This window comes from Lolium perenne, chromosome 5, assembly GCF_019359855.2.
Source record: "Lolium perenne isolate Kyuss_39 chromosome 5, Kyuss_2.0, whole genome shotgun sequence".
Classification (NCBI taxonomy): Eukaryota; Viridiplantae; Streptophyta; class Magnoliopsida; order Poales; family Poaceae; genus Lolium; species Lolium perenne.
Genome location: NC_067248.2, coordinates 19,965,146 through 19,982,028, shown reverse-complemented (window position 1 = coordinate 19,982,028; position 16,883 = coordinate 19,965,146). Strand labels below are relative to the sequence as shown.

Below are 16,883 nucleotides of genomic sequence, written 5' to 3'. Positions count from 1 at the left end.
TCACAATTCTACTTTGTACAACAATATGTTTGGTATTGTTGCCGGAATTCATAGTTCAAGCACAAAAAATATCATAATTCTCTACTTTCTACAACAAATGATTTCAACCAATATCCCATGACTGCACTATGTAGAAGTGCAATGGATTTGATAGAATAAACAGCCATACTTATCTTGGGTTGTTGCATTCTTCTATGCGTTAGGTAATTGCGGTCATGTGCCTGTCAAAGCATGGATTAACCAAATGGACCAGATATGTAAGAAATCTTTTAACAAATCTCCACCAATCCTTATCCCAATTCTAGATCAAACGGAAAGAGATAAAATAATGTTTCAACATGTAGCACCTGATCTTCCGTTGCCTAAATTCAGATCAATTTTATAGGTGAATTTTCTATCAATCAGTGGAAAGGATAGATTGTGTTCTAACTTCTAACCTTCCATCTCTAGGCTCACTACCGTGGCTTCAACAGGAAAAATACATCAGCACCATACCTTCTAGATTGGATGTGTGCCCAATAGGCGCTTGTCCTTTGCCATGCGTCCCCGCCGGCTGGCCTCAGAGCATGCCCAATTGCCCACTGGTTGTGCACTCCCTGCCACAATTGAAGAACTGCCTTTACAGAATGAAGCAACCAACCTCCTGAGACTCCCTGAACAGAATCAAACTAAAGAAGGTCAATCAGCAGAGGTTCCTGCCGTTGGCCGGTTTGAGACTGCCTTTTTTTGAGATGAAACCTTTCTCAAGGAGAACACCAAGTTACGGGAGGAAGATGGAAGCACTAGGGTCAATACACGGGGATTTAAAACCCACGAAAATGCACACGTCAGTTAGTGCATGGTGAAAGAATTATAGTAAGCGGAAGTGGAAAGGTAATGGGTTGCATGTCTTCATTTGCTCTGGTGTGATTTAATTAGCACAGAGAAAACAAAATGCAAGGAGGGAATTTAACATATCAAAAGAAACAACACTATTATCAGTGTACAGCTGCTGATCTAGCGATTGTTTTTTAGGTAGATACTGCATGCATGTTGATCTGGACCAATTAGAGGCTTGCTTAGGTGTACAGCCTGCATGTTTAGAGAAATCACTTAGTGGGTTACTCCTATTTAGATATTATAGATGACTTTCTGTATAGTCATTTAATAACCGATGTGGGACAAATCCTCAGTTTCCCTTTTTTTTTCCGACCGTGGTGGACACGCAGTTTGGCAAGCTGAAATGAGACTGAGCTGATATATATCGCAGCCGTTGCTGCCATCTTGGTTTTTCAAGATTCAGGTCGATGGTCTTCTAGTCTAGATGAAAAAGGGAAACTAGAAGTACTTTTGGCAATACTACATGTATTCATAAAATAAATTTGGAAGAACTTTATAGATTCCACACAACATATCACAAGACTACATTGCCATAGTATTTGGACTACATGCCAAACAATAGAGAACTCTACAAATCAAATCCACTAAGGGCTCAACTTGATTTGCTAACTAGCAATTATAGGAAATTGGAAGAAAGTCATAAAAAGCTTCCGGCCTCAACTCCTAATCGTCTATGATAGGCTAAAGTTGGCTCTTAAGGCAAGTATTACTTAGGTAACATCTTGTGAGACTCATATGGACATTAGCACAACCTCTACTCAAAATGCTATATTGTCATGTGCTACTCCTAGTAAATCATCTAGTCAAAGTTATGACACTCCTTGTGTTGGATTACTTGCGTTGTCTTCTTGCTATAACAATGAAGCTTCTAGTTCTTCTAGTGCTTGTATTTCTACTAACCATGTTGAGGAAACCAAAGAACTCGAGGCCAAAATCCTTTCTTTGAAGAAAGACACCTCCATCGTTTTAAGGAGTTATGTAACATGAATCTTCCATGGATTCAGTTTTAATGTTCGATCTCCCCATTTTACTGATTCAGGTTTTTTTGCCTAGGTAGCTGGCCACATGTGTTGGTGAGCATCTGAAATGTATGTTGGACTCAATCCCCTTTTCCTCCCTTCGTATGGTTTGATCATGAGTATTTCATCTGGTTACAAGAATGTCAATGCTACCCATGTATTATTTGATAGATATAAGAAACAAATTAACATGGGCAAAATTACTTATATATCATATTTTCGTAACGAGCACCATGTCTGATATAGTTTTTAGCAGAAATTCCAGAAAGTGATACTAAGAATGAGGGAATCACTCGCCAACAAAGATTTCAGGGAGGTGAGGCTATCCTTGTGGGCGGCCCGCTTTCTGCCAAGGTAACTGATATGACCTTGCCGTCAACAGAAGCATGCTAACTTGATGACCATCTTCTGCAAAGCGGGCCATGACGAGGAGGAGCAGACGGCACCGTCAACGTCATGGATCACAAATGAGGATAGTAAGGAAGCCGCTTGCTGCTGGGGCTTGCCAAGGCAAGGTAATACATGCGCTAGGTTGCTGGCCATGGCTGCTCTCCATTTTTTTAATCTCTCTGTCCTGCGTCCTCCATGTTTTTACTAACTTATACTCACTACACACACCCAAATGGTTCCTATCTGCTCCTCCCTGCACACACCTAAATGGTTCATATCTGCCTAGCAAATTGTAAAAGTTTGTTCTTTGACAGGAGTAGAACGGTCTGAAATCACCCATTTGTTATTGTGCATCTGATTTATTCATCTGGTCTTCTCACCTACTAGAAGGAACATCTATGAGAACCTTCCATGGAAGGTACGCGACTGATTCATATTCTGCTGACGCAAATAGATTTTTGTTGTACATATTGCTCGTTCCAGAAGTTTACTGGACAATTGAATGATATCTTTTGTATGGTTATTGTCAATGATTCGACTATATATTTCTAAAATATTAGGCTCCTGGCATGTCTATCAAAATCGATGAATGATTATCTTCTTCAGTGAGAAACTGTACCAAATGAAAGAGGACTCTAAAGGAAACTGCACCAAGTTTCATTGTTATAATTACTATTACCAGGTGCATATGATTCCCAGAATCCATTATACACAACCGGTTAAACGATCTGTCACTTGGTTACTAGAAGGTTTATTCGAAATTTACATCTCAAGTTAAGTGTTGTGAAGGTACGGACACCTACTCTACTATGTGCTATTACGCTTGGGTGTTTTTAGCTCATTTGTCCCATTATAACTTCGCAGTTGCTTATTTACCATTCGACCTAATTCCAGTTGACTAGAGAGTTCCCTAAAATTTAAGTTCTCCACTTTTGCTGCTATACTCATTGTGTGCATATGAAGTTGAGTTTAGGCATCAAGTTCATTCTAGGATATGTATTTGGTTCACGCATAATTTCTATATTATTTGATTACAAGGCAAGAGACTTGCTATTTCATTGTTATAAAAGAATATAACTCGTCAGTTTACAGGAAAATCGGCCGAAAACAGATTTGAGATGTGCTTACCTGGTGAACTCTTTCATGAGAATATATAAAAGAAGGGCAATTTTATTTATTCGGGAATGGGCTATCATGAGAATAAGAGGCTTATGATTTTATTTTTAACAATCTGAACTCAGATATAATTTTATTTAAAGAAATGGAGAACTCTTAGTTTAGTAACTCAGTCTTGTTTCGTTAACACGGTGTCTAGCTTACATAGTTATGGCCACAGTTGGTTGCTAAATGCTACGATAAATTCCGTAAAGAAGCTAATCTATTTTTCATCTTGGTATCTTGTTATGTGGGAAATTTCTTATCTGATTTCTATATCTATTTTTTTTACTTGAGTAATTATAAGTTTGCATTGGTCCCCTTTTTCAGAAAATGTGTGGTCTTGAAGAAAGAAAAGACACTTCCTAATGGACTCAAGAATTTATCCCCTCCCGGCTTAATAAACTGAAATTGAGAATTAACAAATCATAATAATGAGCAGTATATTTATTTGGAAATTTTGAACACCTAAATTTTGTTCCTTTATGTTAATGAAATTACAATCATTGTATCTAAAATAGAACGGGCGCTATCATGATCTAGTTAAACAGTATATTGCCTCTGTAACCTTGTTTGACAGTAATTGCAGCATAATTGGGTGGTGTATACACACAAAAATCACCCAAAGAAAAATGATAAAGATCAGACCGCTAAACATGTCTCCAAAGTCCTGGACAACCAACAACAGTCGATTAGATCTAGAAACCACGTCTCCCCAGGAGATGAAAAACCCATTGCTGAATCCAATGCACAGCTTAAAAATTTAGTTTTCTTTTGTTTTTTAAACACAGTGCCCAACACAAAGCTAACACACCCATAACTCGTATCTTAGCTTTATCCATTTTAAGCGCACCGTTCAACCAACTACCAAACATATTAGTAATATTAGAAGGAGGCGGGATGTTGTATGTTAAATAAATCAATTGCCAAACATTTTTTGCAAAGGGCAAGAATGGAACAAATGTTCAATAGTCTCGTTAGAATCAGGAAAGCAACACTTTTGACAACCATTCCAAAAAAAAAAATTGCCAAATTATTTTTAGTTAAAAATACTTTGTTATGAAGAAATCACATGAAGATTTTAATTTTTAATGGAATTTTAAGTTTCCATAAGTACTTACAAAGAAATCTTGTATGACCGTTCATCAAGTCCATATAGTAAGATTTGACCGTAAAAACTCCAAATTCCGTCAACTTCCAAACAAACTTATCAGATAGATTGACTGCCATCAAGCGCTGACATAAGTGCAACCATTCACTCCATTTGTGATCATTCAAACCTCTCCTAAAACATACTAGACCATAAAGACACGCGTTGCCACACCCATCCATCTGAACAAAAATAATAATATAGGGAATATTTGAGAAAATAGAATTAGTGATACCATACCAGAAAATACAACTATGCTAATCTTGTATATATGGGCCCTAAATTTGGTAAGAATAGCTCGACAGATCACAAACTTACTGCTTAAATTGAGTAAAAATAATAACAATTTTCAGATATTTAATTTTACCATCTTCTGAACATACAAACAACACAGACTGAAAGTAGCGCTGTTAGATAAGTAGTGAATCATGTTAGATGAATATGCGTGTTGTATTACCAGGGGGCCAAAGGCCACAATATATAGTACATGTACAGGTGCAAATATGCAGGAAGCCCCTAACATATGGGGAAACTACAATATACAGATATATACTCTAACACCCCCCGCAAACTCATGGTGGATCCACAACACTGAGTTTGGAGAGTAAAAAGTCATGCTGCGCTCGAGTTTGTGCCTTTGTAAAGAAATCCGCCAACTGCAAATCTGAAGGCACATAATGAACCGCAACAACCTCATCCTGCACCTGAGCACGTGTATAAAAAGCATCAACACCAATATGCTTGGTCAACTCATGCTTGACCGGATCACGTGCAATACTGATAGCACCTGTACTGTCAGACAAAAGTGGAGTGGGTGTCGTAACAGAGACCCCAAAATCTGCAAGCAACCACCGTAACCAGGTCACCTCAACAATCAACAAAGCCATAGCCCGCAGCTCAGCCTCAACACTCGAACGAGAAACCGCTACCTGTTTCTTCGTCTTCCAAGCAACAAGCGAACCACCAAGAAACACACAGTAAGCAGAAAGTGAACGACGATCCGTAGGATCACTCGCCCACGTAGCATCCGAGTAGCACTGGAGCTGGAGAGAGCTAGAACGAGGAAAGAAAAGGCGACGAGTGATCGTGCCACGAAGGTAACGAAGAACACGGAGGAGATGACTGTAGTGAATAGTGGTAGGAGCTGAGACAAACTGACTCAGAATATGAACAGGATAAGAAATATCAGGACGAGTGACAGCAAGATAAACAAGACTCCCAACAAGATGTCGATCACGGGTGGGATCAGGACGAGGGTCACCATCAGTAGGACGAAGCTTAACATTAAGCTCCATAGGAGTATCAACCGTGCGCTCATCCCCAAGAGCAGCACGAGCAAGAAGATCCTGATTGTACTTCTCCTGAGAGATAGAAAAGCCATCAGAAGTGGAGGAAACCTTAATCCCAAGAAAATAGCGAAGAGGACCAAGATCAGTCATGAGAAACTGATCACGAAGACGAGCCTTTACAAAGGCAATATACTCAGGATCATCACCAGTAATGATCATATCATCAACATAGAGAAGGAGAAGGGTGCGTCCACGAGGAGAAGTGTGAACGAAAAGTGCTGGATCATGAAGACTAGGAGAGAAACCAGCAGCAGTCACCACAGAGGCAAAGCGCTCAAACCAGGCACGAGGGGCCTGTTTGAGACCATAGAGAGAACGTCGAAGACGACAAACCATCCCATCGGGAACAGAATACCCAGGAGGAGGCTGCATGTAAGCCTCCTCACTCAACTCGCCATTAAGAAAAGCATTCTGAACATCAAGCTGGGAGACAGACCGGCGAGCATGTAAGCAACAGCAAGAAGGGTACGCACAGTAGTCATATGAGCCACAGGGGCAAAAGTCTCATCATAGTCACGACCGTGCTCCTGCTGAAAGCCACGAGCCACAAGACGCGCTTTATAGCGCTCAAGAGATCCATCATAGCGAGTCTTAATTTTATAGACCCACTTACACGTGATAGGACGAACACCAGAAGGAGGAGAAACAAGATCCCAAGTGCCAGTGCGCTCAAGCGCAGCGATCTCCTCTGCCATGGCAAGCTGCCATTCAGGATGACGCTCGGCATCCCGATAAGAAGTCGGCTCGGAAATGACAGAGAGACCATACTGACTAGGAGAGTAACGAACTGGAGCACGACGCTGACGAATAGGCCGTGAAGGGGGAGGCTCATCTGCAGAAGACAAGTCATCAGAATAAGAGGAAGAAGGGACAACATCGGAAGGAGCCGAAGCCGGAGAACGAGGAGTACTAGGTGGACTAGACAAACGAGAGGATGGCGCCGAAGGGGGCGCATCGGAAGTAGGAGGGAGGGGAGGAGGGACAACAGGGGGTGCATCCGGAAAAAGAAGAAAAGAAATATCATCCACCGGGTAAGTACCCGAGGTGGGGCGAGGATAGAAGGGACGCGTCTCATCAAACGTGACGTCACGAGAGATGCGCATCCGACGACCAACGGGGTCCCAACAGCGATAGCCCTTATGCTCATCACTGTATCCGAGAAAAACACACTCAACAGACTGAGCGGTCAGTTTGGTGCGTTCGCGAGGAGGCAGAAGGACATAGCAGACGCAATCAAATGAACGGAGAGTCGAGTAGTCTGGAGAAGCACCAGAGAGACGCTCGAGAGGAATGCCACCCTGTAGAGCAGCGGAAGGCTGAATGTTAATGAGGTGGGCCGACGTAGCAACAGCCTCAGCCCAGAAATGTGGCGGAAGAGAAGAAGCAATCATCATAGCACGGGTGGTCTCAAGAAGATGACGATGCTTACGCTCGGCGACACCATTTTGAGCATGCGCGCCGGGACAAGAAAACTGAGCGAGGGTACCCTCCCCAGCAAGGACACCACGAAGGTGCTGGGAGATATACTCACCAGCAGAATCAGCACGCAACACGCGAATGGGTGAGGAATACTGAGTGCGGACCATGGCCGCAAAACGCTGATAAATAGAGAGCACCTCACTGCGAGAGTGCATGAAAAACACCCAGGTGTACCGTGAAAAATCATCGATGAATAAGATATAGTATCGATGGCCCCCTTTCGAAGCGAAGGGAGTCGGACCCCAAACATCTGAATGGACTAAATCGAACGGTCGCTGAGAGACAGACACACTAATAGGATAGGGAAGCTGAATCTGTTTGCCTAACCTACAGCCCTGACAGTGTAACGACCCATCTCCAGAGACAGACCCCAGAAGGCCACGATGAACCAAAGACGACAGGCGAGAGTCACAAAGGTGACCAAGACGATGATGCCACTGCTGAAAAGAGCCGGTGACAGAGGCGACAACCGGAGGAGAACTGGCAGATGGAGTGGCAGCGGAAGGAATACGAAGCCAGTCTAACTCCCAAAGCCCCGGAGACTTACGGCTACGAGGGCCAGCTCCAACCAGGGCCTGTGTGCGACGATCCTGAACCGCACAAAACTCAGCGTCAAGAATGACACGACAACCAGAATCGGTGAGCTGGCTAGCAGAGAAAAGGTTCATCTGAAGGCGAGGAACATGAGAAACATCAGGGACAGAGAAAGAGGGAGTAGAAAGGGTGCCTCTACTAGAAACAGGAATAGAGGTACCATCAGCCGTGACAACACGGACAGGAGAAATAAGAGACCGAAGAGCAGACAGAATAGAAGACTCAGAGGTCATATGAAAGGAAGCTCCAGAATCCAGATACCACGGGGACGTACCTGACTGTGTAGAAAGTGGTGGTCGCGTAGTGCCAGAAGAGCCAGTCACAGAACCAGCAGCGCCCGGCGAGGAAGAGTCTGTAGTAGCGAGCCACCACGAAGACCCCTGAGAATGTCCTGATCAGAGAGTGCAACTGCAGAAGATCCTGAAGAGCCAGCCTGCTGACGATTCTGGAACTGCTGACGTAAACTGGGATCCCGCGTCCAGCAGGTGGAGGAAGTGTGGCCAACCTTGCCACAGTAGGTGCAATGAGAACGAGAGCAGAGACTCGGACCGCGAGGCTGCTGACGTAAACTGGAATTCCAAGCATCAAGCAGGCGGTGAAGCTACGCTATCTCATGCGCAGAGAGGGGCGCGACTGGAGAGGTCGACGTACAATCAGGTGCCGACGAGGAGCTATCACCCACACGCATAGAGGCCACTAAAGGGGGCGACGGAGAGCAACACGCCGATGAAGAAAGATTCGGCAAAGCGCGGTCATAACCACGTGAAGGGGCCGCGAAAGTCGATGTAGAGCGGCAGGCCGACATAGACGAAGTCGGCGAAGCGCGGGCAGAGCCGCGTGAAGAGGCCGCGAAAGTCGATGTAGAGCGGCAGGCCGACATAGATGAAGTCGGGGAAGCGCGGACAGACCCGCGTGAAGAGGCCGCAAACGGCGACGAAGAATAGCTAGCAGTCATGCACGAAGGCAGCGGACAAATACCAAGTACCGAAGGTGTGCCCAAAGAAGGGGCGGGATCAGCAGAAGACATAGCGCTTTTTTTTTTTGTTTTTTTTTTTTTTTTGCTTCAGACGGAAGTCAACTGAAGGAATAGCAGTAGATTTTTCGATCTCAGGATTCAGAAGAGAGATTGAGCGGAGGCAGCAGGGATGAGGCAGCAGGGAGATCAGGCAGCAGGGATGAGCGATTGGCACACGCGGCCACGCGCGGAACGTGCGGCCGGATAGCAGGCAGCAGGCAACGGAAGCACGCGGGCTGGCGATCTGCACGCGGAAGAGAGCCACGCGCGCGGGCGGGCGAAATCGGCGGGCGGGCGGATCGGAATCGATCGATGAGGCAAGCAGGGGATCGGCCAAGCAGCGAATCGGGCGAAATCGGCGGGCGGGCGGGCGGGCGGATCGGAATCGATCAATGTTGGAGGAGATCGACCAGATCGGCGGGCGAAGCAGGCAGAGATCGACCAGATCGGCCAGATCAAGTACGAGAGGACGGGCGATGGACAAGCAACGTTGGCCGGAACTGGAGAATCAATTTTGGCTCTGATACCATGTTAGATGAATATACGTGTTGTATTACCGGGGGGCCAAAGGTCACAATATATAGTACATGTACAGGTGCAAATATGCAGGAAGCCCCCTAACATATGGGGAAACTACAATATACAGATATATACTCTAACAAATCACACTACAGTGCCTTTTGTCCATCGTTCAGTGCCATTGGAAAACGCCATTCTAAAAGTAGCTAATTTCACTATTCAATGAGGAAGACCCCATCACCCCATGGTATACCTAAATAAGTGAATCCTTGAAATTTTATAAAAATGCATCATATTTAGCATGAGGAGAAGTACAGAACTTTTAGTAGGGAAAGCTATAATTCCTTGAAAGTTTTTCCTACTTCCACCAGCAGCCTAACTGGAATCATGTTGTACAAGTGAAAGAATTAAGTCTAGTCGTACTATAAGATTGATTGGAACTTACTAATGGTGAATGCTGCTGACTAAGCTTGGAAAATACCGTACTTAGGCAACACTCTGTAAAAGCTACTCGGCAACACACCACTGATGCTAACTAAAATAACATTTCAGTAAAAGCATTGTCGAAGGTGTAACCTGTAAGTCATACCAGGAGAGAACAGTTGAACGTACACTTAAAGAAACTTCTAATACCAAGAATCCCAAGAACCAGCCTACTGATGGGATGTGCTTCAAATTTTCTTGCTTTTTAGTTTTTACCCTACACTCTGATATCCCAAGAACCAGCCTACTCCTTGAGTTGTGCTTCCACATTATTTTCTAACTATATTTCCATAGAAATAGAGTGGTTAGAAAAGAGTGGAAAGCATGGAAAGTTAAAACTTGTATTAGTGGAACTCACACATAGATTATGGCCATATTATAGATATTTAATTATAATATTATGAACTTTTAAAAATATCCCTTCAGATTACTGTTGACAGTATTGACATTTATAACTCGTCATGCTTTAAAAGTAACTACAACAGATGAGAGGTATTACAAAATTATAAGGAATGGGACAAAAGTATATTCAGTAAGGCCCATCGGATAAATGAAAAGGACACCATTACAACAATGAAATGATCCCCTTAGTCGTGCATTATGTGCTTTATAAACATTAATAATGCTCTACTAATTACCTATCTTAGGCACAGAATTTTCACCACAGTATGAAAGCAGAAATTACGTAAAAACAACAGCAGAAAGTAGTTGTATTAAAAATCTGAGGGGGATTAAGCAAGTTGATTTGTCTAGATCATTTTTTTCAACTCATACACCATATACTCTGTGAAACACATGCTGAAACAGAAGCAGAAAAGATTATAGCTGAGTGTTGTAAAAATAAGTTTTACTAAAGACCAAATAAGATTGCCTTGTCACAGCTACGACAGTAACATAAGAAATCAGATCTTTTTCATGCAGTTTTGTAAGGAGTCCAACTGCAAGGATGTCCACGATGTGACATGGGTGATGATGGTAGATCATCAACACGAGCTTTATGTAATCTGGAGGAGTAAAGGTAGTAATAGGTTCAGAATGTAATTTTGAGCAATACATTCTTTTACAATTTTCAAAAACTTCTCATAGAACTAACAAACATACTTATTAATGTTTAAATAAGCTGCACAAAGCAAAGCATAGCCAGAAAACAAGGGATACGATGGAGATCCAGGCGTCTGCCAATAAAAGTGGCAGCGCTACTATTCCATTCTTTTCAATCTACTGACAAACTCAATATTTGCAATGTTGTAGGAATAGAACTCAACTCAAAAGTTGGTGGAGAAAAATTGTCCATCATCGCACCATGGTACAGGGAAAGTGAAGGAAAACATTCATGGTGGTATCATAACGATAATAAACTGCCCGCCTTAAAATTTGATCTTAACTCCACAGAGTAAAGCATTGCTGCATGATATGAAGTAATGCAGGCATCTACATGACCTAATTAGTGATTTGAGTGCAAAGGGATTCAGCATTTAACCAGTTGTTAATTTTGGAAACAGTTTTACTAGGCCAGGTGTGCAATTCTCCTCTAAGCAACAGACTTAACAATGCAATCAAGCCAATTAAAGAGGCCGTGGAGCTCCATGCAGGTTCAGTCGACAAGCTTTTTTTGACTTACCCTTGTTAAAGAGAGCTACTGCTGCCAAAATTTCCACTCATTGTAAGCGTTCGATTGGTCATAAGAGCAGAGCTCACGGCAACAGAAAGAAAAGCAGCAGTAGTACAAAATTCGACATGACACAATGCGAGAAAAAAGGAAAAGGGATAGGTGGCTACTCAGTTCTCCAAGCCAGGCACCTGCATACGGCGGGCGTCCTCCGACTTCTTCTTGCCGAAGATCTCATCGGAGACGACCTTGAGCTGGTGGCGCTTCTTGGACTTGGCGATCTTCTGGATGGTCTTGGGGTTGGTCACCTTCTGCAGCTTGGATCCCGTGCGCAGGACGTTCTCCTTCTTGAGCTTCTCCCGCTCCTGGCGCCTGGTGCGCTTGGCGGCCTTGTTCCGGCGGATCTCCTCCTTGAGCTCCGCCTTGCGCGCCTGGTAGGCCTTCTTGAGGGACTTGCCGCGCACGCGCTGCTCGAGCGGGACGGGCTTCCGGGAGACCATGAGCGCGGACGAGCGGCGCGTGCGGGGCTCCTTCCAGTTCCGCCCCGAGACGCGCCCGGCGATGACGCCGTCGTAGGTGGGCTGCCCGAAGCCGGCCGGCTTGGAGGGGTCGGAGAGGGAGGGGACGGCGCGGAGCTTGGAGGGCCGGGGGGCTTCGGCGTCGACGTCCATGGACTCGGCGGCGGCCGCCTCATCCTCCTCCTCCCGGCGCTTGCGCTTGCCGCGCGCGCCGCCGAGGCCCTCGTCGAGGTAGCGGAAGTCGATGTGCGAAGCCATGGGGGGATGGGAAGCCGCCGTCTTTTTTTGAGGGCTCCCGAGAAAGAGAGAGAGGCGGCGGAAGGTGTGGGTTTTGTGTTAGGGTTTGAGCGCTACTTGGGCTCGGCCCGTTTGCTTCGATCCTGTAGCTAGCTCCATCGATCCTCTGCGTGCGTGCGGAGAAGCAGCAAAAGAAAAGGCAAAATAACGGACATGCATCACTAGCAGTATAGTAGAGGAAATAGCACATAACACCAGTTGTTGGTGAATCTTTTGCATAGAACCACAGGTTGCAGTTTGTTTTGCACATAACACCATATTTCCCTGTAATCTTTGCAAGAAACACATAAAACATAATTAGCCTATTTGACACAGCAATTAGAGGAGTGGTTTGATTCGATCAATCTGGTTCGACCAGTATATTCTTCTACTAACCAAGTGTTGTAGTGTAACGTGCAAAAAAATACCTCTATATTAGCACAATCAACATATCCATTCGGTTAACATATCCATCCAAAAGCTTGAAAAGATCATATTTATCTAGACTAGGAAATATGCCCGCGCGTTGCGGCGGATTAGCGAATTTATATTTGTGGGCGAAAATGTAGGCGATGTAGTCGTCCCTGTCGTCCTTGGCCTCCTTGTTGTGGTACGCTAGCGCGTCGCTACCGTCCTTGTCGTCGTCCCCATCGTCGTCGCCGCCATCGTTGTCGTCGTCTTGTGCAGGCGCCGGCGCCTCCCGTGTTCGACGGCAAGGCGTCGGTGGACGGTCAAAAGGGAAGTCCTTGTTGCCCAGGAAGCCCACCCTCCTCCTCAGATCCTTCTCGGACTCGCGATAGGTGTGCCAGCTGTCGGAGTCGATGGCGTAGGCGGGATTAGCACGGAGGTCCGGCGGTAGGTATCGCCGCCTACGCCAGATCTCGGCGCTCCTATATGGCTCCCGCGCAGGGACGGGCGGGATGGACACCCGGAGGTAGCCGAGCCGCCAGCCGCCAGTCATGTGCACCTCCCCCAGCCGTCGCACAACGTCCAGTTCACGTGCATCAGCCGTACCATGCTGACGGGCAGCGCCACCCTGTGCGGCCGCTCCGCCTTGTTGGTGCCGCTGCCGGACGCCTCAAAATCGTTCTTCTTCTTCCCCATGGTGGTGCGGCGGCACGTGGTGGTGGGAGTGGAGGTGTGGGCGATGGTAGGAACGATGTCGGTCGAAAGTCGACCGCTCGCGGGAAACGATGTCATTGAAGGCGGCGTAGAAGCCCAGCCGTCGCCCGACAGTGCGCGCGTAGAAGAGGAAGCCGCGACATTGATGGCGAAGGCTGCGGCGCAGACGTGGAAGCGCTGACCGCGGAGCGATGGCCGCGGAAGTGATGACCTCGATACAGGCTCGCTACCAGGCGGGCCCGGTGGAGAAGCGACCGGTCACTTGGGGCGTCCGCCGCGACGCATTCCAGGCGCAAATATGCGCCAGGTTTGCGTCGCTGCGGACGCCCCGGCCACTTTGCGTCGCACCGCTGTACCAGACGCATTTTCGGCATGCGCGAACGCAAACGGACGCTCAGGCCCGGTCATCTAATTGCTGTGTCAACAGAGGCTAATCAAGTATTATGTGTTTTTTGCAAAAATTACCAAGAAATCTGGTGTTCTATGCAAAACAAACTGCAACCTGTGGTTTTGTGCAAAAGATTCACCAACAGCTGGTGCTATGTGCTATTTCCTCAGTATAGTATGAGTTGAGCCAGGCATTAAAATAGCAAATGAACAGATGATTACCCGTTTGATCGAGGCCGGGGAGAAAGGGCGATTTGATGACCGACGCCCACGCCACAGCCCAAGTCACCTGATCGACGACCAAGGATATTGAGATGGAAACTGCTGGGCGTCCCCCGGGGGATCTGATTTCCCAGCCCCCAGGTCCCCAGCCGTCGGATCAACCATTTTGACGGTTAGATTTGCATGTAGCAAAAAAACATCTCCGGCAGCAAAAAATCACTCCCGGCAGCAAATGACTGAAGCAAAAAACGGTTCGTTTAGAAAACAAAATAAAAAGGATGGGCTCGCCGGAGACCCGCCGGAGACCACGTAGCAAACTTATTACGCAGATGTAGCAAAACCGCAAATAAATTGTAGCAAATATTTTTATTCATATGCTGCAAATCCTCTAAGACATCAACGGAGACATCGCCTGCAGCCGGCAGCAACGCCGTCCGAGATTGCAGCAACTCCGTCCGTCCAGAACAGCAACACCCTATGCCTATGGTAGCAAAAATCCACCCTCCGCCGGTAGCAAATGCCGGACACCTTAAAATAGCAAAAATGACCTCCGCAGGTAGCAACGCCGCAGGCCTAAGGCAGCAAAACTCCTAACGAAGCAGAGGAGCGCGAGATGGAGGCGGCACTGGTAGCATCGGCGGCGGCCGCTTGTAGCATCGACGCCCTCGGCTGATAGCACTAGTGACAGCCACTAGTAGCATCCCAAAATTGGGCTACACAGCAGCGTCGTCGACCGGAACATGTCTGTAGCACGTCGACGCCTAGCCCTTAAAGGTAGCAACGCCGGCAGTAACACGCCGTCAATGTCTAGTCCGTCTTGCAGCCGTCGCCCGAACGCTGCTCGCTCCGACAGCGCCGCTGCCCGCGCCAGCAGCACCACAATACCTCGCATGCAGCAGCGCCTCCTGGACTTGTAGCTTCATCGCCGCCTTTTGGTAGCACTGCTGTTGGTCTCGACGGCCTCCTTGCAGCACGGCGGCGCTCGGTAGCTACCGCCACCGGCGTTTGCAGCAACAGCCGGTGCCGCTTGTACCAATATTCGTCGGCGCTTGTAGTAAAACGCCGCCTGTGTAGCAGCCACTGCCGCCCAAAGTAGCAGACCCCGACGACCTCTGTAGCAGACACCGACGCCTACTGTAGCAGCGCGACGCCGATTGGAGCAGTCGCCGGCGACGCCGATTGGAGCAGCAGCAGCTGCCGCCACAGGCGATTGAAGCAACTGCCGCCACAAGTTATATATTACATCTGTATCACACAGCCTAATTTCTATAGATTTCCTGTTCAATGTAATTAACTGCAAATCTACAGAAGACAAATTACAGCCGATGCATGCAGACTACCAACAAAAGCTGCTACTACCATGAGTGATGCCGCTTGGCGCCGAGGCGTGCGCCATTGGTCGCGGCAAGCGGCAGAAAAGCGGTCGGCGCTGGTCGCAGCGGCCATGGCCGGGAAGCCGGAGCGGTGGATGCCGTCGTCCGCAGTTCCCGTCCCCGGCGCTCATCTCGCTGAGGCATCAGCCGGTGTCGCCGCCGGTGCACGGGATCCGCGTGGCCGGTGGGGAGGCGGCGGCGCCGTCGAGGAAGCCCTGTTGCCTGGGATCCATGGCAGTCTCTATCGCTGCGGGGCTCCTCCGATGGTCCCCGGCGCTGCTGCTGCACGAGGGAGGCGCGTGAGGCTAGGCTGCATCGTGCGTGGCCGGAGCTGCAACGGTGCGTGTGGTCGGGGATGCGGCGGCGCGTGACTGAGAAAGACGAACGAGCGGTTGTGGTCTGGTGGAGAAGATGGGAAGAAGATAAGGCTAGTTCCAGGTTTTTTTTAGAGGGCGGTGGGACGTGGGGAAAGGCCGTCCGTACGATCGGTTCGATCGGACGGAACCGCACCAGGAGGTTGCCAACGCGAGATCCCCCGGGGGGATTGGATCATTTTCCTATTGAGATTCAGTACGTGCAACTAGAGGCCCCGACCTGCACTCGCTTCCTCACTACCTATCTCTGTTCCAAAACAAAGAAAAAACAATATGACTCACCCGCCCACGGAAACCATCACCGGTTGGCCGGAGATCTAGTCGACGGCAAGCAGGCCTTGACGAGCATGGCGTCGGCTCTCCTCTCCTCTCCTCGACAAAGTCTAAGTCTAAGTCATAGTCACACGCGCAATCCACACGCAGTGGATAGCAATGGACCTGTACTTATAGAGGGGAAATACAGGCTTGAACTTTGATCAATGAAAACAAGCAGGGCGGGAAGGAGATGACTTTCGGTTCTCTCCTCTCATCTCATCTAGATCGGTCGCTTGATGGAGGGCCCAGATCACCGTGGTCTGTAATGTCACACGGATCACTGACAAATGCCCCGGAATCCAAGGGAGCAAGTGCAGAATTCAATAACAATTACCATGACTTACGTAATAAGTGTTCCCCGCCTGAATCTTGGTGTGGTGGGTATAGATTTTGCATAAGTCAAGGGAGAAAAATCTATATCTATATCTATACCTAATAATAAAGAAAATAAGGCTTCTTATTCGTGCGTACATAATTTTACCGTTTTACCCTCGTGTTATTTCCTCTTCCTCCCTAGCAATCCCCTCCTTCCCGAGCTGAGTTGGATCTGGCCGGCGAAGCCTTCACCGCGAGGCTTATTGGTAAAGGAAGTAGCCGCTCGATGTTTCGCATCCCCTAGCTAACCTAGGCTGCCTTGCCGTCCTGGTTTCGCGAC

The 16,883-nt window shown here is 47.3% G+C and overlaps 1 protein-coding gene across 1 annotated transcript; it reads right to left on the bottom strand.

The window, feature by feature from the left end:
- Nucleotides 1-11,625: 11,625 nt before the first annotated feature.
- On the bottom strand, nucleotides 11,626-12,509 carry LOC127298834 (uncharacterized). Its single transcript, XM_051328694.2, has one exon. It carries the CDS (start codon nucleotides 12,415-12,417, stop codon nucleotides 11,812-11,814), a length of 606 nt encoding a protein of 201 aa, XP_051184654.1. The 5' UTR covers nucleotides 12,418-12,509; the 3' UTR covers nucleotides 11,626-11,811.
- Between the last annotated feature and the right edge of the window lie 4,374 nt (nucleotides 12,510-16,883).